Source organism: Trichomycterus rosablanca, chromosome 7, assembly GCF_030014385.1.
Source record: "Trichomycterus rosablanca isolate fTriRos1 chromosome 7, fTriRos1.hap1, whole genome shotgun sequence".
Taxonomy (NCBI): domain Eukaryota; kingdom Metazoa; phylum Chordata; class Actinopteri; order Siluriformes; family Trichomycteridae; genus Trichomycterus; species Trichomycterus rosablanca.
The window spans coordinates 2,686,852-2,707,730 of NC_085994.1; the positions used below are offsets into that span (position 1 = coordinate 2,686,852).

Below are 20,879 nucleotides of genomic sequence, written 5' to 3' on the forward strand. Positions count from 1 at the left end.
AGATTCGTGACCCTGGGTGGGTCGCAAGTCAAAAGAATGGTTCACAGAGAGAATAATAATAATAATACAATTAGCGAATTTTAACAGGCACTTGTGGAGGCTTTATGGTACATTTTGTAAACCACAGTAGGACCAGATTGCTACTAATTTTATTCCTTACTCACTCACTAATTCACTTTCTTAACCGCTTATCCAATTAGGGTCGTTGCTGGAGCCTATCCCAGCTCTTCAATGGGCGCAAGGCACACAGTAACACCCCAGACAGGGCGCCAGTCCATCACAGGGCACACACACACACACCCATTCACCTATAGGGCAATTCAATGTCTCGAATTAACCTGTCTGCATGTGTTTGGACTGTGGGAGGAAACTGGAGCTCCCGGAGGAAACCCACGCAGACACGGGGAGAACATGCAAACTATGCACAGAAAGGATCCCACCTGTGGATCGAACCCAGGACCTTCTTGCTGTGAGGTGACAGTGCTACCCACCGAGCCGCTGAGTTAAACGCATATTATTTATTTTATATCACTGATTTTCTACATGTTAGTAAGGGTGTGGCTAAAACTGGCATTATTACGAAGGGTGTCCACATACTTTTGTTCACCACAAGTGCATGTGAAGCTTTGATTTCAACTGTACAATGTGACAGACCTCACACACTCGCCACCCACACCCTCTCATCTCATAAACAGACCCAAATCTGAACCCGACACCCTGACAGCAGCCGCGAAAAGAACCGAACCTCATGCTAACGTGTTTTCCTGGCACACAGCCGCCGCCTCTGTGTTCTTTGAGAAGGAGCTCCAGAACCAGGAGGTGATGGAGGGAAACTCCGTGGTGTTCGCTTGCTTGCTGTCCAGTTCGAACGCCCCGGTCAGCTGGCAGAAGGACTCGAGGAACGTGGCACAAGGCGGACGACTGACGCTTCACAAGAAGGGCTCGACGCACGAGCTGGAGATCAGGAAGCTCAGACCCGAGGACGCCGGTGTTTACACGTGCAGCACCAGGGGCAAGAAAACATCGGCCACTCTTCAGGTCATAGGTAAGACCCATTTTTCTATCCACTTATCCAATTAGGGTCGCGGTGGGTGCTGGAACCTATCCCAGCTTTTCAATGGGCACAAGGCACACAGTAACACCCTGGACGAGACGCCAGTCCATCGCAGGGCAGACACACACACACATACACACACACATTTACTTATAGGGCATTTCAGTGTCTCCAGTTAATCTGACTGCATGTTTTTGGACTGTGAGAGCAAACCGGAGCTCCCGGAAGAAACCCACACAGACACGGGGAGAACATGCAAACTCCGCACAGAAAGGGCCCGGACCGCCCCGCCTGAGGATGGAACCTAGGACCTTCTTGCTGTGAGGCGACAGTGCTACCCACTAAGCCACCGTGCCGAGGCCCAATACAGCTTCAGCAATATAGGTTCAATCCTCTCTAGTCTCTAGCTTTAAGTCTTTAGTCCGTGAGCGCTGTGCTACCGACCGACCAAACGCCTACACAGACAGTGATGGCTCATCCGAGGGTTGGAATGCCGGAGGGGTTTCCTCATAACTGCTGCAAGTAGCTGATCGATGGCACTGCACAGAAACGGGAGATAATGGGGATCAGTGCGTGACTCTCCGTGCGCAATACTGATCTCCATGTTAACACGCTTCGTGCAGGTGAAAAGAAGAGGTCAGTACGTGCATTAGTCATGTAGATTGGGAGGAAAGTTTGGATAAATGCAAAATAAAAGACACATCTTAATAGTAGAGAGTGCAGGTGCTTGTCCGGCCTGCCTGCACAACATTACTGAACTTTCTTCAACCTCAGTTCCCAAATGATTACAAAACGCTGTTTGAAGGGAGGTGACCATATGTCCTACTTGTCCTTCTACTTGTCCTTAAATGGGTTAACTCCAGGTGCCTCCCAGAACATGCCAACAGGTGGGTTGGTTACCCTCGAGCATTAGATTGCGCCAGTGCAAAAGAAAAAGTGAATGGTTCTTTTTAATGACGAGGCTCCGGAGGTTCGAAGCCCCGATGCCGTCTAACGTCATATCCAACGTCCTCGACATTTCAGCTCACGTGAGGATTGTGCGAGAGCTGCGAGACTTGACCGTTACGGCGGGAGAAGACGCCCACTTCGCATGTGAGCTCTCGCACGAGAACGTCACCGATGGATCGTGGTGGCTCAGCTCCAGCGTCCTGCAGGAGAACGAGATGAATCGGATGAGCCGTTCCGGCCGCGAGCACCACCTCACTCTGACCATGACCACACCCGAGGAGTCGGGTATCGTGGCGTTCGTGGTGGGACAGGAGAGGACTGCAGCTCGACTGAGGGTCAACAGCAAACCCAAAGGTAAGAACTGGATCTGTACTTACTTACACCGATTAGGCATAACATTAAAACCACCTCCTTGTTTCTACACTCACTGTCCATTTTATCAGCTCCACTTACCATATAGAAGCACTTTGTAGTTCTACAATTACTGACTGTAGACTCATCTGTTTCTCTACATACTTTTTAACCTGCTTTCACCCTGTTCTTCAATGGTCAGGACCGCCACAGGACCCCCATAGAGCAGGTATTATTTAGGTGGTGGATCATTCTCAGCACTGCAGTGACACTGACATGGTGGTGGTGTGTTAGTGTGTGTTGTGCTGGTATGAGTGGATCAGACACAGCAGCGCTGCTGGAGGTTTTAAATACCGTGTCCACTCACTGTCCACTCTATTAGACACTCCTACCTAGTTGGTTCACCTTGTAGATGTAAAGTCAGAGACGATCGCTCATCTATTGCTGCTGTTTGAGTCGGTCATCATCTAGACCTTCATCATTGGTCACAGGATGCTGCCCATGGGGCGCTGTTGGCTGGATATATTTTTGGTTGGTGGACTATTCTCAGTCCAGCAGTGACAGTGAGGTGTTTAAAAACTCCATCATCGCTCATCAGGTCAGAGCATCTCCAAAACTGCAGCTCTTGTGGGGTGTTCCCGGTCTGCAGTGGTCAGTATCTATCAAAAGTGGTCCAAGGAAGGAACAGTAGTAAACCGGTGACAGGGTCATTGGTGGCCAAGGCTCATCGATGCACGTGGGGAGCGAAGGCTGACCCGTGTGGTCCGATCCAACAGACGAACTACTGTAGCTCAAACTGCTGAAGAAGTTCATGCTGGTTCTGATAGAAAGGTGTCAGAATACACAGAGCAAAAGGGGGACCAACACAAAATTAGGAAGGTGGTCATAATGTTATGCCTGATCGGTGTACAGTCTAAGCAATTGAGGGTTAAGGGCTTTGCTTAAGGGCCTAACAGTGGCCAGCGACCTTTCAATTACTAGTCCAGTACCTTAATCACTAAGCAACAGCTGCCCCCTTCAGATCAAAAAGCAAAGGTTTAGGCAAAATGACGTGAACTTAGAGTGATGGTCACTATTTAAATTATTAAAACATTTCTTAACCAATCAACATAACAGATCCCTGCAGCTACGTGGTTCTTTTTCCTCCACACAGTTCTGATAGAAGAGAAGCTGAAGGACCTGATCATCTTTGAGGGTGAAACCGCCACGTTATCCTGTGTCACCTCGGACACCCGCACACCCGTCACGTGGAAACGAAACAACGTCACCCTGCTGGCCGGGGACAAGTACCAACCTCGTAAAGAAGGAAAACACAACCTGCTTCTGATACACGGAGTAGGACAGGAGGATGCTGGGATTTACACGTGCGACACTGGAGACATGCAAACCACTGCTGCTCTCACCATCAAGGGTAAGTTTTCTTCTTCTGTAGGCTGGGGAGCACACAGGGTTAAGGGCCTTGCTCAAGGGCCTAATAATGGCAGTTATGTAGCAGAACCTGGATTTGAACACACAATCTCTTGATTGATAGCCCAAAGCTCTACTTACTAGGCTACCGCGGTCCCAGTCAGGTTAATGGAAGCTACTGGGTGAATAAAGGATGGATGGATGGTTGGATGGATGAATAGATGGATGAAGGATGGATAAATGATGGATAGATGAATGAATGAAGGATGGATGGGTGGATGAAGGATGGATGGATAGATGAAAGAATAAAGGATGGATAGATGGATAAATGAAGGATGAAGTTTGGATGGAAGGATGGATGGATGGATGGATGGAAGGATGAAGGATGGATGGATGGATGGATGGAAGGATGAAGGATGGATGGACGGATGAAGGATGGATGGACGGATGGATGGATGAAGGATGGATGGATGGATGGATGGATGGATGAAGGATGGATGGAAGGATGAAGGATGGATGGACGGATGGATGGATGGATGGATGGTGCTATCGATCATTCATGATTGGCCGTGTCCAGGGTGGATGGTTGAGACCCTGTGATGAATTGGTGTCTTGGGCTGGTTTACTGCATTGCACCCAGTGATTCCTGGGAAACTAGACCCACCACAATCCTGATCAGGATAACTTGAAAAAGTAAAAAGTAATGAATGTTTCAGCTCTCTCTGTGTTGCAGAACGGCCGCTGTTCTTTCGTGAGGAGCTCCGGAATCAGCAGGCGGAGGTGGGTGAGAGTGTCCTGCTGAGCTGCCAGCTCTCCAAACCTGGAGCTGAGGTGCACTGGAGGAAGGGAACAGTGGTCCTCAGGCCAGGAGACAAATACGAAATGAAGCAGGACGGCTGTGAGCTGCAGCTTCAGGTGAACGACCTGCTGGTTCAGGACAGCGGCGTCTACAGGTGCTGCGCTGACGGCATGGAGACCAAAGCCAGCCTCAGTGTTAAAGGTTCGAGCAACGTCACACCTCCAGTCTGTACCAGATGCCACATTGAACACACACGTACTGACTGAATGTACTAAATACTCACAGGACAGACATTCTCTAGCAATACCAAAGACTAAGACAACCTTTAACCAAGCCAAAATAAAAACAATCCTTAATTTCTTCCAAAAAAAACTATTGGTATAAAAAAGCACATTTAAAAAGCAACATACACTGTCGAGCACTGTATGACCACCAGCTAATATCCAGAGTAGACGGGCTGGGAGAGACTCAATAAGGTCTTGGTAAGGTCTCACAGGTATCTGGAACCCTGCTGACTGCACTGCATCCTACAGCTGCTGGAGGGGACCTAGGGAGGATCCATAGAGCAAACATAACAATCGAGGTGCTCCCTCAGATGCTCAATTGGGTTCAAGTCTGGGGAATTAGGGGGCCGGGGTAGTACTTGGAAGTCTTGGTCATTCTCCTCCAACCGTGTGACGTGTCGCATCGTCTCACTGGAAGATCCCATCCACCCCAGAGAAGATAATCAGCATGTATGGGTGTACGTGATCTGTAAGGATGGATTCATACCCAAATCGGTCAAGAGTGCCTTTCATACCTTATATACCCACCAAGCCAGCTTACGAAACATGACTTCATTCATGAATAAATAAATAAAAAAATCCAAAAATCTATACAGTTTAAAAATAAGCAACAGCACATGTCTGTGCTTGATTCTGATTGGTCAGGCTCCCTAATATGGGAGCAACTTGTTTTGTAATGTAACTTTATAGAGAGAAATATGACTTGACCTGAAAAATAAAAAAATCACTCACAGTATACAGGTACATGTTTGCTTTAATCTCTGAGAGCTTGACCTTTCTGCAGTGGTCGCCAAGTCAAGTCAAGTCAACTTTATTTATATAGCGCTTTTTACAATAGACATTGTCTCAAAGCAACTTTACAAAATCCAGGACCAACAGATACAAAAACCCCTGTTGAGCAAGCCGAGGGCGACTGTGGCAAGGAAAAACTCCCTGAAAATTACAGGAAGAAACCTTGAGAGGAACCAGACTCAGCAGGGCCCATCCTTCATGGGTGGCCTGGAGGATACTTTAAATAAATACACGATTTACACAAATCATACAAACACAGAATTAAATGATCTAAAAGTCATAACTGGTAATAAATAGATAAATAAACAATTAAATAATAATAGAGTTGTTATCCGCTCTAGTCTTCAGTAAAGTCTGTAGTGATTTCTTGTCGTTGCAATTACTCCAGACCCGTCACATCTGACAGGAGAAGCATCGTTGTCCCGGCAGTCTCGACTTCAATCCTTAACCTCGGCGGGTAAACAGGTTTCCATCAGAATGCTCTCGGGGTAAAACAACAGAGAATGTAGTCAATAATGTACAATGCTGGTTGACAAACAGTTTTACAGAGAGTTTTAGACTCCGGCAGCCCTAATTATTACAGCATAACTAAAAGGGAGAGCGAGCAGGTAACTAGGTCATGAAGGCTTTCACAGGACATCAGCGCCCATCTCCCCACCGTCACCAAACCTGAGTGATCGGACAAGAGAGGCAGAACGACAGCAACCCAACATCCCTGATCACCACAAGTTTCTATGACCAAGAACCCCCAAGCTCTGCGCCTTTGTCTATACTAATCAAAAGCCTGAGAAAATAAATATGTTTTCAGTCTAGACTTAAACATTGAGACTGTGTCCGAATCCCGAATAGAGGCAGGAAGATCATTCCAGAGTTGTGGAGCTTTGTAGGAAAACGCTCTTCCACCAGCCATGATCTTTTTAATTTTAGGAACTATAAGTAACCCTGCATCTTGTGAACGAAGTGGACGCGCTGGGCTGTAGTGATTAATAAGTTCACTCAGATACTGTGGAGCCAGACCATGTAGCGCTTTATAAGTTAGTAAAAGTATTTTGTAATCAATGCGAAATTTAACTGGCAGCCAGTGTAGAGATGATAGAACAGGATTAATATGATCAAATTTTTTAGTTCTAGTTAGCACTCGAGCTGCTGCATTTTGAACTAACTGGAGTTTGTTTAAGGATCTACCAGAGCATCCAGTTAGAAGAGCATTACAATAATCTAACCGAGAAGTTATAAACGCATGGATCAGTTTTTCGGCGTCATTAACAGATAGTATATTTCTTATTTTAGAAATGTTACGCAAATGATAGAAAGCAACTCTAGTAATATTATTAACGTGTGTATCAAATGAGAGATCTGAATCTATTGTGACACCTAAGTTTTTTACATCTGGGCTGGGAGTAACAGAGAACGTGTTTAAGTTTAGCACCAGGTTAGACAACTTGTCTCTTGCAGCTTTAGAGCCAACAAGTAAAACCTCTGTTTTATCTGAATTAAGTAAAAGAAAATTACACGACATCCAGTTTTTTATGTCGTTTACACAATCTTCTATCTTACTGATTGTGTCAGTATCATTTGGTTTGGCTGATATATACAGCTGTGTGTCATCTGCATAGCAGTGAAAGTTTATGCCATGTTTATGAAAAATTTCACCTAGTGGAAGCATATAGAGTGTAAATAATAGCGGTCCCAGTACCGACCCCTGTGGAACACCATACTTTACTTTTGTAGTTTCCGAGCATTTATTATTTACATAAACGAATTGAGAGCGGTCAGTCAGATATGATTTAAACCAAGAGAGTGCGAGTCCTTTAACACCTACTGTATTTTCTAGCCTCTCCAGTAAAATGTTATGATCGACCGTATCAAACGCTGCGCTAAGATCTAATAGAACAAGAAAAGAGACACATCCATTATCAGAAGACATTAACAACTCGTTAACTACTCTAATTAATGCGGTTTCGGTACTATGATTGGGTCTAAATCCTGATTGAAATTTTTCATGAATACAATTTTCATTCAAATAAGAACATAACTGTTTGGAAACGACTTTTTCTAATATCTTAGAGACAAAAGGAAGGTTTGAAATTGGCCTATAATTAGCTAGTACATGTGGATCAAGATTAGGTTTTTTAATCAGTGGTTTAATAACAGCACTTTAGGTACATATCCAAGGCTAAGGGATGCATTGATTAATGTAAGCAGGGGCTCTACAATAGCTGGGAGTAAATCTTTAAGTAAACGAGTTGGAACAGGATCGAGTATACACGATGATGACTTCGATGATTTAATCAACACAGTTAGTTCATTTTGGGAGATTGGATTAAAGGAATTTAGTTGGATTAACTCGTTACTATTATCACCACTGTTATCACCAATGCTGCTCGGAGTGAGTCCATACTTAACATTGGCAGGTGACACACTCTGACTCTGAAGTCGTATTTTTTCTATCTTGTCATTAAAGAATTTTAAAAAATCATCGCTGGTACAGTCAGGCGATATATTAGATTCAGTTTCATTAACGTTTTTAGTTAATTTGGACACTGTCTCAAAAAGGAATCTGGGATTGTTTTTATTTTTCTCTATTAGGGATGAATAATATAAAGATTTAGCTTTTATAAGTGCATGTTTATACTCAGTTAGAGCATCTTTCCAAGCAATCTTATACACTTCTAGTGTAGTGTGACGCCACTTGCGTTCTAATTTTCGTGCTGCTTGTTTAAGTGCACATGTGTGGTCATTGTACCAAGGAGCAAGTTTTTTCTCCCTAATCAGTTTAGTTTTGAGTGGGGCTACGTTATCTAAGGTTGTGCGCAATACAGTCTCTAGGTTTTGAGTTGCCTGATCTAGTTCTTTAGGTTCTGATGCTGGTATATTTGGTAATTCTGGTAGGCAGTTTATGAACGCTGCTGCAGTTGCAGATGTAATAGTGCGCTTACATTTAAAACGATGCGGTTGCTGTATATTATTGGACAGGGACACTTCATAAATTAGTAGAGAGTGATCAGAGATTAAGTCATTCTGTGGTACAATTTCCAGGTTGTCTATGTTTATACAATAAGTAAGTATTAAATCTAAGGTATGTTTACAGCGGTGAGTGGGTCCTGTTACATTTTGGGTGATGCCTAAAGATTCTAAAATAGAATCAAACGCAGTTTTGAGTGGATTACATTTATCCTCATAATGGATATTAAAGTCACCAACAATTAGAGCTTTCTTAGTTGATAAAACTAATTTAGAAAGAAAATCGGCAAATTCGTTAAGAAATTCTGAGTAAGGACCAGGGGGTCGATAAACAGTAACCAGCTTAAACATACTAGTTTTATCAGATGAACATTTATTGGTTATGTCAGAGATAAGAACTTCAAACGAGTTTGTTATGGGAGTTGATTTTACAGTGAGACCTATGTCCTTGTCATAAATTGCGGCTATTCCTCCACCACGACCACTAAGACGTGGCTTATGTTCATAACTGTAACCCGGAGGAGATGCTTCATTTAAACCTAGATACTCATCAGGTCTAGCCCAGGTCTCAGTTAAACAAAGTGCACTAAGACTATTATCTGTAATTATTTCATTTACAATTACTGTTTTGCATGCAAGTGACCTGATGTTTAGAAGTCCTAACTTTAGTTTAGCTTTACTATGGTTTTCATGATGCTCATTTAGATTAATTTTAATTAAGTTATTATGACATACTTTTTGATTTTGTTTTGGCTTACACCTGCCACGGTAAACAGACACAGTCTCAATGGTTTGTGACCTAAGGATTCCGGGTGACGTCCGATGGCGACTCGCAGACAGTCGGTTAGGCCTGTTAGTCTGCTGCCTAATCTTGGCTCTGGATAGTCATTTAACACTATCTGCCGCTACACTAACGCGGTGGTAAAGCCTGTCACCTATGCTGCAAGAAATGCGAGCAGCACCCTCCCACGTGGGGTGGACACCATCCCGCTTCAAAAGACCAGGCCTGTTATCTACAAAATCAATGCAATTTTCTGAGCACCATTTAGACATCCAGCGGTTCAGCGACAACAACCTGCTGTAGGTTTCGCCACTGGGTCGAATCGGTAAGGGGCCAGAGCACACTACTGCCTCAGACATCGACCTAGCTAACTCACACACCTCTTTAACATTACTCTTAGTAACCTCAGACTGCCGTAAACGAACATCATTAGTGCCAACGTGGATAACAATCTTCGAAAATCTACGATTAGCATTAGCCAGCACTTTCAGGTTTGCTCTGATGTCGGGCGCCCTGGCCCCCGGAATACAGGTGACTATGGTTGCTGGTGTCTCTATGGGGGTTGCAATACGCACGTGTCGGAGCTGAGAATCTCCTATAACCAGAGCACTTACATTAACAGGCTTCTCAGCGGGTGGCTCACTGAGTGGGGAAAACCTGTTGGACGTCGCCGAGACGTCACCCAGTCGCCCCGCTGTGAGGGCTCTAATGCCGGAGTCTGGGGTTCTATACCTGAACTGCTGGCATTCGGGACTGCTACAGCTGAATCTAAGTCCTCACTAGTAGTAGTCTGTTCTAAAGCCCGAATGCGCCCTTCTAACACTGAGATCTTCTCCGTCAGACTAACAACGAATCTACACTTATCACATGTAAAGTTATCACTAAACACGGAGAAGGAATAACTGAACATATTACACTCGGAACATGGATATAATGCTCCTGCTGGGGCCATAATAACAAAGAAATATACTTAGCTTTACAAGATGAGTTGGAGATGATGTTTATGTTGGATTCACCGGCGCTTCTGCTGGTTGTCACAGAAGAACGGCTTTAATTCCGGATGAAACAGGCGATGATAAGCTGGAATATAAAAACCAACAACCAAACAACACAAACGCGCTTCGTTCGGACAAAAGCGGCTGTAATTCTAAAGGAGAACGGTGTTATGCGCTGGTGTACTAAACAAATAAACGCGCTTCCTACGAACAGAAACGGTTATAACTCCCCACAAAACAGAGGTGTTTTAAGAGCTGAAATACAGAACACAACCAAACACAAACGCGCTTCGTGCGGACCGAAAACGGTTTTAATTCTGGATAATTAAGATGTTTATGCGCTGAAGTACAAAAACAAACAAAACCGGCTTCGTTCGGATGCCGGTAGCAGAAGTTTCCTAGTTTCCAACACAGCACGAATTTACGTTTATTAAACACAAGCGCTTTTTTACGATAAACAAAATAAAACTAAATCAACAACACACGGAAGATAAACGTATAAATTATATGTTTAAAACATACGTATATAAAAAGTTATTTAGCTAAAGGCTACAAACAAACAACTAGGCTAGCGTCTCAGCGTGCGTACCACCGGAAGTGACGTGTACAACCGGAAGTTGCCAAGTGTATTAGACTGCTGTGCCACCTGAGCGCCCGTCATCATTTCCAAAGCGACAGCTTGTCCACGTGGACTTGTTTGCTGAGTGCTGATGGAGCTCCGAGCTTAAGCAGTAAATTCTGACCTAAAGCATGTAGCCACTTCACACCACCTGCTGCATCACACCACCCAAGGAGGATGGAGGTCTCAAGTAGTTCCTCTCTCAGTGTTTTTCTGTATTTTTAAGGGAGTTTTTCCTTGTCACTGTTGCCCTTGGCAGCTCAACAGCTCAGCTGATGGGTCTGTCATTATTTACCTCCTCGGCTGTTGTTTTCCTGTTAAATAAATTTTCTAACTCATTTTCAGAACAACCTCTGTTCTTCCGTGAGGAGCTCCAGAGCGTGGAGGCGGAGGAGGGCGAGAGCACCTTCCTTTGCTGCGAGCTCTCTAAACCCGGAGTCCCTGTCCAGTGGAAAAAAGGAGGCGCGGCCCTGAGACGTGGAGGCAAATATGAGATGAAGCATCACGGCTGTGAACTAGAGCTTCTGATTCATGATCTGACCTGTCAGGACGGCGGGATCTACACGTGCTGCGCCGGGAGTCTAGAGACGACCGCTAACATCCTGGTCAAAGGTACCGATCGCGAGTCTTATTGCGGTTATAATTTCTTTCTGTGGAGCATATCTGACTCTGAGCTGATGGCTTTTCAGAACGGCCGCTGTTCTTCTCCGAGGAGCTGCAGGGTCAGGAGGCGGAGGAGGGCGAGACGGCCTTCCTGTGCTGCCAGCTCTCTAAACCCGGAGTTGAAGTGCTGTGGAAGAAGGGAGCGCTGGTGCTGAGACCCGGGGAAAAGTACCACATAAATCACGATGGTTGCAAATATCAGCTGAAGGTCAACGACCTGACGGGGCAGGACAGCGGGACCTACAAATGCTGTGCTGGTAGCTTGACCACTTCGGCGTCCATTGTGGTGAGAGGTAAATAAGGGCACTTTTTCACAATTACTGACCTCTTTTTATCGTCTGTACTTCAGTGGATTCACATGTGAGGCCAGTCTTGCACATGGAGAGTCACACCCTGATCTCCATGTTCCTTCACTTCCTTACAGGCACCATGGGCAACTAATCAGGGTCCTCACACAGCTTTTTAGTCCAGTCTTTTCCCACCCAGCAGACTAGTGGCCAATTTTGTCTACTGCAGGCACTGTCGATTGTGCCCTCTAGGGGGCGCCCAGCTCTGCTACCAGGAAGATGGATTGAAATGCTGCCCTTGAACTTCTTAGTGTCGAATTCATACCTTCATCCTGTTCCAATCCTGATGGACCACGATGGTCTGTTTTCATTTTCAGAACAGCCGTTGTTCTTCCACGAGGAACTACAAAGCGTGGAAGCCATGGAGGGTGAGGTCGCCGTGCTGTGCTGCAGAATCTCCAGACCCGGAGCCTCGGTGCAGTGGAAAAAGGGCGCGGTGCTGCTAAAGCCCGGAGACAAGTACCACATGACAGAGGACAGCGGTGATCTGCAGCTTCAAATCTGTGACCTGACGAAGCTCGACAGCGGCTCCTACAAGTGCTGTGCAGGCAGCGCTGTGACTGCAGCCAACCTTCAGGTGAAAGGTACGTGATAGCTCGGCGGTCAAGGTATTGAACTAGTGTTCAGGAGGTTGCTGGGTCAAGCCCCACCTTGATGAAGAAAGTGTGACTTTAGACAATGCACACAAGCTCCCTTTTCTGGCAGGGATGGATAAAAGTCCTGGTACACAGTCCTCAGTTGCTCCTGGTTCAAACCATTTAGTCGCTTCTGGTCAACAGTTCTCAGTCACTCCTGCTCCACAGCCCTCAGTAATTCCTGGTCCACAGTCCTCAGTCGCTTCTAGTCCAAAGTTGCTCATGGACCACAGTTCTCATTCGTTCCTGGTCCATAGTCCTCAGTTGCTCTATGTTCACAGTCACTCCTGGTCCACAGTCGCTCCTGGTCCACAGCCCTCAGTTGCTCCTGGTTCACAGTCCTCAGTCGCTCATGGTCCACAGTCTTTAACCGCTCATAGTCCACAGCCCTTAGTTACTCCTGGTCCACAGACCTTAGTTGCTTATGGTCCACAGCCCTAAGTTGCTCCTGGTCTACAGTCCTCAGTCAATCCTGTTCCACAGCCCTCAGTCAATACTGGTCCACAGCCCTCAGTCACTCCTGGTCCACAGCCCCCTTAGTCGCTCCTGGTCCACAGCCCCCTTAGTCGCTCCTAGTTCACTCCTGGTCCACAGTCGTTCCAGGTCCATAGCCCTTAGTTACTCCTGGTTTACAGTCCTCAGTCGCTCCTGGTCCACAGTCATTCCTGGTCCACAACCATTCAGTTGCTCCTGGTTCACAGTCCTCAGTTGTTCCAGGTTCACAGACCTCAGTCGCTCTTGGTCCACAGTCCTTAGTTACTCCTGGTTTAGAGTCCTCAGCTACTCCTGGTCCACAGTCCTTAGTTGCTTATGGTCCACAGCCTTAGGTTGCTCCTGGTCTACAGTCCTCAGTTAATCCTGGTCCACAGCCCTCAGTCGCTCCTGGTCCATAGTCCTCAATCACTCCTGGTCCACTCCTGGTCCACAGTCGCTCCTGGTCCACAGCCCTTAGTTACTCCTGGTTTACAGTCCTCAGTTGTTCCAGGTTCACAGACCTCAGTCGCTTATGGTCCACAGCCTTAAGTTGCTCCTGGTCTACAGTCCTCAGTCAATCCTGGTCCACAGTCCTCAGTCGCTCCTGGTCCACAGTCCTCAGTCACTTCTGATTCACTCCTGGTCCACAGTCACTCCTGGTCCACATCCCTTAGTTACTCTTGGTTTACAGTCCTCAGTCACTCCTGGTCCACAGTTCTTAGTCGTTCCTGGTCCACAGCCCCCTTAGTCACTCCTAGTCCACTCCTGGTCCACAGTCGTTCCTGGACCACAGCCCTCAGTCACTCCTGGTCCACAGCCCCCTTAGTCGCTCCTAGTCCACTCCTGGTCCACAGTCGTTCCAGGTCCACATCCTTCAGTTACTCCTGGTATACAGTCCTCAGTAAATCCTGGTCCACAGTTCTCAGTCTCTCCTGGTCCACAGTCCTCAGTTGCCTTTGGTCCACCTGGTCCACCTAAGTTGTTCTTGGTCCACAGTCCTCAGTCAATCCTGGTCCTGGAAAGGCTCCAGCACCCAACATAAATCAATAAATGTTTATTAAACTGTCCTAATGATATGATTGGCTTTTCATATTTTTCAAGCATTTTTGCTTCTTGTGAAGCAATTAAAAACAATTATTTTATTACTCATCCTATCAGAGCAGCCACTGTTCTTCCATGCGGAGCTTCAAAACGTGGAAGCAGAGGAGGGTGAGACAGGCGTACTGCGCTGTGAGATTTCTAAAGCCGGATTTCCAGTTTATTGGAAGAAGGAGACGGTCCGGTTAAGACCCGGGAGTAAATACGAGATCAGGCATAACGGATGTGAACTGATACTCAAAATCCACAACCTGACACATCTGGACAGAGGTTCATACAGGTGCTGTGCTGGGAGCATTGAGACCAGAGCGACTCTTGATGTGAAAGGTACATTAAAATATAAACGTCCAGACTATCAAAATATAGGACATGATAATACGGTATCCCTTTCTAAATCCTATCACCCTGTCATCTAGAGCCACTGCTGATCTTCTGTGAGGAGCTTCAAGATCTGGAATCTGAAGAAGGTAAAACTGCCTTGTTGTGCTGTGAGCTCTCCAAACCTGGAGTTTCTGTACAGTGGAAGAAAGGAACGATGGTTCTGAAGCCTGGAGAGAAATATGAAATGAAGCAGGATGGACCTGAACTCCAGCTGAAGATCCATAATCTGAGTAGTTCAGACGATGGCTTGTACAAATGCTGTGCTGGTAGCCTGGTCACCTCGGCGTCCATTACAGTAAAAGGTATGTAGTTTTGTTGATGTTTGGGCGTCTGTTTCTTGGAGAACTTCCAGACAGTTGACTAGAATGTTGTTGTTCTCTCCAGAAAAGCCTTTGTTCTTCAGCAAGGAGCTTCAAGATCTGGAATCTGATGAAGATAAAACCGCCTTGTTGTGCTGTGAGCTCTCCAAACCTGGAGTTTGTGTCCAGTGGAAGAAAGAAACGATGGTTCTGAAGCCTGGAGAAAAATATGAAATGAAGCAGGATGGACCTGAACTCCAGCTGAAGATCCACAATCTCAATGGTTCTGATAGTGGTTCATACAAATGCTGTGCTGGAAGCTTAATGACTACAGCATCTTTAGCAGTGAAGGGTATGTGGCTTAGTGTCTCAAGGACAATATTTGATTTTGATTTAATTTGTACTTTTCTTGACCAGCGTGATCTTATCTCTAGAAGAACGAGTGTACTTCAGCAAGGAGCTTACGAGTCTGGAGGCAGAGGAGGGCACGACTGGCTTGCTGAGCTGTGAATTGTCTAAACCTGATGTTCCAGTGCAGTGGAAGAAGGGAGCAGTGCTTCTTAGACCTGGAGACAAGTATGAGATCAGCCACGACGGCTGTCGACATCAACTTAGGATCCAAGACCTGAAGAGCCAAGACTCTGGTAGCTACAGATGTTGTGCTGGCACCTCGGTGACCACAGCGTCCATCAAAGTCAACGGTATTGAAGGTTTGAAATAAGATGTTGAACTTATGGTTGGTTTGTCCACCCGCCCTTGACTGGCATGTTCTTCTTATCTCCAGAGAAACCTCTGTTCTTCAGCAAGGAGCTTCAAGATCTGGATTCTGAAGAAGGTAAAACTGCTCTGTTGTGCTGTGAGCTCTCTGAACCTGAAGTTTCTGTACAGTGGAAGAAAGGAACGATGGTTCTGAAGCCTGGAGAGAAATATGAAATGAAGCAGGATGGACCTAAACTTCAGATGAAGATCCGTAATCTAAATGGTTCTGATAGTGGTTCCTACAAGTGCTGTGCTGGTAGCCTTGTCACTACGGCATCTCTTACAGTAAAAGGTATGTAGAGTTTGTTTATGTTTGGGCGTCTGTTTCTTGTAGAACTTCAAGATAATTGACCAGAATGTTGGTGTTCTCTCCAGAAAAGCCTTTGTTCTTCAGCAAGGAGCTTCAAGATCTGGAATCTGAAGAAGGTAAAACTGCCTTGCTTTGCTGTGAGCTCTCCAAACCTGGAGTTCCTGTACAGTGGAAGAAAGGAACGATGGTTCTGAGGCCTGGAGGAAAGTATGAAATGAAGCAGGATGGTTGTGTCCTGCAACTGAAGATCTACAATCTGAGTAGTTCAGACAGTGGCTCCTACAAGTGCTGTGCTGGTAGCCTTGTCACTACGGCATCTCTTACAGTGAAAGGTACGTAGGGGTTTGTTTTCAGAGCAGCACAATAAATTGAGTTTGTTGATGGTTTGGGAGTCTGTTTCTTGGTGAACTTCAACTGATGAAGACATGTTCTCCCCAGAAAAGCCTTTGTTCTTCATCAAGGAGCTGAACAATCTGGAGGTGGAAGAGGGTGAAGCTGCCTTGCTTTGCTGTGAGCTCGCTAAACCTGGAGTTCCTGTGCAGTGGAAGAAAGGAACCATGGTTCTTAAGCATGGAGGGAAGTATGAAATGAAGCAGGATGATGGTTGTGTCCTGCAAATGAAGATCTACAATCTGAGCAGCTCAGACGGTGGCTCCTACAAATGCTGTGCTGGTAGCCTTGTCACTACGGCATCTCTTACAGTGAAAGGTAGGTGGTTCATTGTGACTAGAACGTTGTGTTCTTGTGGTCGAAAGGTTGAAAGCTCCATTTTCCACTTGACTAAACTAACTGACCAGGATTTTCTTTATTCCATCCAGAGAAACCTCTGTTCTTCAGCAAGGAGCTTAGAAATCTGGAGGTGGAGGAAGATGAAGCTGCTTTGCTTTGCTGTGAGCTCTCTAAACATGGAGTTCCTGTGCAGTGGAAGAAAGGAACCGTGGTTCTTAAGTCTGGAGGGAAGTATGAAATGAAGCAGGATGGTTGTGTCATGCAACTAAAGATCTACAATCTGAGTAGCTCAGACGGTGGCTCCTACAAGTGCTGTGCTGGTAGTCTTGTCACCATGGCAGCTCTTACAGTGAAAAGTAGGTGGTTTATTCTGACTAGAACGTTGTGTTCTTGTGGCCGAAATGTTGACTAAACTAACTGACCAGGATTTTCTTTGTTCCTCCAGAAAAGCCTTTGTTCTTCTGCAAAGAGCTTCCAAGTCTGGATGCAGAGGAGGGAACAACTGCCTTCCTAAGCTGTGAACTCTCTAAACCTGGAGTTCCTGTGCAGTGGAAGAAAGGAACCGTGGTTCTTAGAGCAGGAAACAAGTATGAAATCAGCCACGACGGCTGTCGACATCAACTTAAGATCCAAGACCTGAAGAGCCAAGACTCTGGTAGCTACAGATGTTGTGCTGGTAGTGCAGTGACCACAACGTCTATCAGAGTAAAAGGTATCGAACTATTCAACGAGGGTTTTTTTTGGGTTGGTATAAGCATTTGCTGATTTGATTTTATTGATTTGATTTTATTGAACCATTTCATATTTTATAAATAGATACAATACCTCCTATAAAAAACTGAAACAGTCAGGGATAACACAAAAAGTCCATAGACTTATTTCCATTGTGGTCCCTATACATAATATACTGATGACCATCATGCTTTGCATTCCTTTCTTCCTTTAGAAAAGGAATTGTCATTCCTTAAGGAGCTTGAAAATCTGGAATGTGAAGAGGGAAAAACTGCCTTGTTGTGCTGTGAGCTCTCCAAACCTGGAGTTTCAGTGCAGTGGAAGAAAGGAACGATGGTTCTGAAGCCTGGAGACAAGTACCAAATTAAGCAGGATGGGCTTAAACTTCAGCTGAAGATCCACGATCCATGTAGGTCGGACAGTGGCCTGTACAAATGCTGTGCTGGTAGCCTTGTCACTATGGCAACTATCACAGTAAAAGGTACATAGAATTTGTTGATGTTTGAGCGTCTGTTTCTTGAAGAAATTCAAAATCATTGACCAGAATATTGGTGTTCTCTCCAGAAAAGCCTTTGTTCTTCAGCAAGGAGCTTCAAGATCTGGATTCTGAAGAAGGTAAAACTGCCTTGCTTTGCTGTGAGCTCTCCAAACCTGGAGTTCCTGTAGAGTGGAGGAAAGGAACGATGGTTCTTAGGCCTGGAGAGAAATATGAAATGAAGCAGGATGGACCTGAACTCCAGCTGAAGATCCACGATCTCAATGTTTCTGATAGTGGTTCCTACAAATGCTGTGCTGGTAGTCTTGTCACTACGGCATCTCTTACAGTAAAAGGTATGTCGTTTTGTTGTTATTGACCTGTTTCTTGGAGAACTTCAAGATCATTGACTAGAATATTGGTGTTCTCTCCAGAAAAGCCTTTGTTCTTCAGCAAGGAGCTTCAAGATCTGGAATGTGAAGAAGGTAAAACTGCTTTGCTTTGCTGTGAACTCTCTAAACCTGGGGTTCCTGGGCAGTGGAAGAAAGGAACCGTGGTTCTTAAGCCTGGAGACAAGTATGAGATGAAGCAAAATGACTGGGATGTAAGTCTCAGGATCTTTGACTTGAAGATCCAAGATTGTGGTGCCTACAAGTGCTGCGTGGGTAACCTGGAGACGACCGCTTCTGTCATTGTAAAAGGTCTGTCTTCTTTTATTTTGTATAAATGATAAATAATAATAATAGTATTAAAACTCTAAATTTGCATCTTTGTTGTTGTTGATGTCTTTAGCAAAAGAAGTTCCTCAGGTACCACCACGCTCCAAGGGTAAGAAGACCCTTCATGGTCCAGTTTCAGTTTCAGAGCAAATAAAACCGTCCATGAAGCGGCAATCTGTGAATTCGATTTTAGAGGAGCTAGAGGAGGTTGACCTGGATCAGGATGTTAAACAGACAAAAGAACAGGAGATTGAAAATAAATCATCAGCAGGTCAAATATTAGAGGAAAGACATCTTCAGAAGACCAGGATGAAGCCTGATATTAGCAAGATCAGTCACCCTGAAGAAGTTTCCAGAAGCGTAGCCACTCTAGACCAAAGCACTAGGTCACCAGAGACTGTGGTTATCAATATTTCAGACAACAGATATCAAGAAACTCTAGAGGAACTGCAGAAAGAAGCACCGTTCAAGGCGACTACAGAAGGAATAAGTGACATCCATGAGAAGAAAGACCAAGATTTGCCTCAAATACCACCTCGCACCAAAGGAAAGTTGGCTTTGACACATGACGTTCCTCAAGAGCAACCTAAAACTCTGATGAATCAGTCACAGGAATTCATCAAGAAGGTGAAAGAGGAGCGAATGTCAGCAAGGCAAGACATGATAGAGCACAAACTGTCAGTCTGTACTGAAGAACATCATGAAATCAGAAACGTTCCATCCTCCAGGGAACCGGAACCTGAGGAGCATCTTGTAGACGAGAAATCCAAAAAGAAAGATAGAACTTCAGAGTTGACTGCTCCTCAAGTCCAGCAAGAGAAAGCAGGCCTGGGATTTATGGAGAAGAAGAGCAAGATGCAGATAGAAAAGGTCTCAAAGTCATTGATAATGAAACCTCAAGCCAGGGTAGAAGGTCAGATGAAAGTAGAAGATCTGAATATAGACGTTACTGACCACAAAGCTGAACAAACTGCAGGAATTCCTATTAAGCATCAAAAAGCAGAGTCAGATGAGCAGGATGTTCCTCACATCCTCATGGAGAAGACCTCAGAACCGTTGATAACACAACCTCAGGACAGGACGTCAGATCAGCCCGAGATGAAGCATCCAGGTTTGAACTTTGTGGACAGCAAACCTAAAGAAGCGGTCAACAAATCTGATAATATCACAGAAGCAACACGTCACACCATCCAGCAAGCTCAAGGAACCCTCGATGAGGACCAGACAGAGATGCTTGAGGCAGCCATCAAGATCCAAGCAGCTTTCAAAGGCTACAAAACCCGCCGAGACATGCGGCCCGTGTTTAAGACGGTGTTTAAGAGTCGGAACGTCGCGATCGACGACTCGTTTTCTCTCGAGTGCGTCGTCGAGGCGAAGGTCAGCGCGGTCCGGTGGCTGAAAGACGGAGTAGAGTTGAGGTCAGGACAGCGGCATAGGATTATTAGCCACCGCGACGGAAGGTGCACGCTGGTCGTAGCTCACGTGACCTCTGAAGATGCCGGGATCTACACCTGTGAGGTCGGCAACAAGTTTGGGACTTCTAGCTACAATGGGAACGTGGCGGTGGCTCGAGCCGAAAAGCCCGCCAACCGAACCGCGGACCCGCCCAAGGTGGAACCCGATTTACAGACGTCTGGCGCTGAGAGGGAGACGCTGAGGCTCGTCTACGATCTGCCTGCAGACGAAGCTCACAGCAGAATTCAAGAGAAAAGGAAAAGTCTCATCTCAGTCACGTCTAGTAAGTCGCTGTAAATAATCGTGCACATTTCGGTACAGTACGATTGCTGATCTTCTTATTTAGTCATAGCCAATGAGTCTTCCACTGCTGGAGACCCCGATGGCGTCCGAGGAGGCTCTCACTGACCCCTTCTTATTCGCCTGTACTTTGGTTTATTTTTTTGTGCGTGAGGTCGGTCTTGCTCATGGAGAGTCACTCGCTGATCTACACGTTCCTCTATTTCTGTACAAGCGCCTCAGGCTACAAACCAGGGTCCTTACACAGCGTTGAAGACCACGCCCTCTGTTTAGGCCAGTATTTTCCCATTCAAAATCTGCTGCAGGCACCGCCGATTGTGCTACCTAGGGGGCGCCCAGGTCTGTTGTCGAGTCCAGAAACCCAGCGCTGGTGTGTTAGTGGAATATCCCACCGTAGTGGAATATTTTTATTCAGTTTCTTGGATAATAGAGCACTTGGGTGGCGCCCAGGTGGTGCCACTGACTTTACCTGGCCTCCACACAAACCCAATTGGTGGTGTTTGATTGAG

At 45.7% G+C, this 20,879-nt stretch overlaps 1 protein-coding gene across 1 annotated transcript in view; it reads left to right on the plus strand.

The window, feature by feature from the left end:
* The window catches only part of obscna (obscurin, cytoskeletal calmodulin and titin-interacting RhoGEF a), a 91,751-nt gene that overhangs the window by 32,163 nt on the left and 38,709 nt on the right, over nucleotides 1-20,879 (plus strand). Inside the window, exons 30-50 of the mRNA XM_062998720.1 lie at nucleotides 696-1,045; nucleotides 2,078-2,356; nucleotides 3,507-3,764; nucleotides 4,494-4,787; nucleotides 5,262-5,345; nucleotides 11,340-11,606; nucleotides 11,684-11,950; nucleotides 12,322-12,588; nucleotides 14,272-14,538; nucleotides 14,628-14,894; nucleotides 14,977-15,243; nucleotides 15,326-15,592; nucleotides 15,676-15,906; nucleotides 16,026-16,292; nucleotides 16,399-16,668; nucleotides 16,779-17,045; nucleotides 17,135-17,344; nucleotides 17,636-17,866; nucleotides 17,986-18,216; nucleotides 18,331-18,561; nucleotides 18,689-20,353. Of these exons, the coding sequence (XP_062854790.1) occupies nucleotides 696-1,045; nucleotides 2,078-2,356; nucleotides 3,507-3,764; nucleotides 4,494-4,787; nucleotides 5,262-5,345; nucleotides 11,340-11,606; nucleotides 11,684-11,950; nucleotides 12,322-12,588; nucleotides 14,272-14,538; nucleotides 14,628-14,894; nucleotides 14,977-15,243; nucleotides 15,326-15,592; nucleotides 15,676-15,906; nucleotides 16,026-16,292; nucleotides 16,399-16,668; nucleotides 16,779-17,045; nucleotides 17,135-17,344; nucleotides 17,636-17,866; nucleotides 17,986-18,216; nucleotides 18,331-18,561; nucleotides 18,689-20,353 (6,737 nt within the window). The remainder of the gene's footprint in view (nucleotides 1-695; nucleotides 1,046-2,077; nucleotides 2,357-3,506; nucleotides 3,765-4,493; nucleotides 4,788-5,261; nucleotides 5,346-11,339; nucleotides 11,607-11,683; nucleotides 11,951-12,321; nucleotides 12,589-14,271; nucleotides 14,539-14,627; nucleotides 14,895-14,976; nucleotides 15,244-15,325; nucleotides 15,593-15,675; nucleotides 15,907-16,025; nucleotides 16,293-16,398; nucleotides 16,669-16,778; nucleotides 17,046-17,134; nucleotides 17,345-17,635; nucleotides 17,867-17,985; nucleotides 18,217-18,330; nucleotides 18,562-18,688; nucleotides 20,354-20,879) is intronic.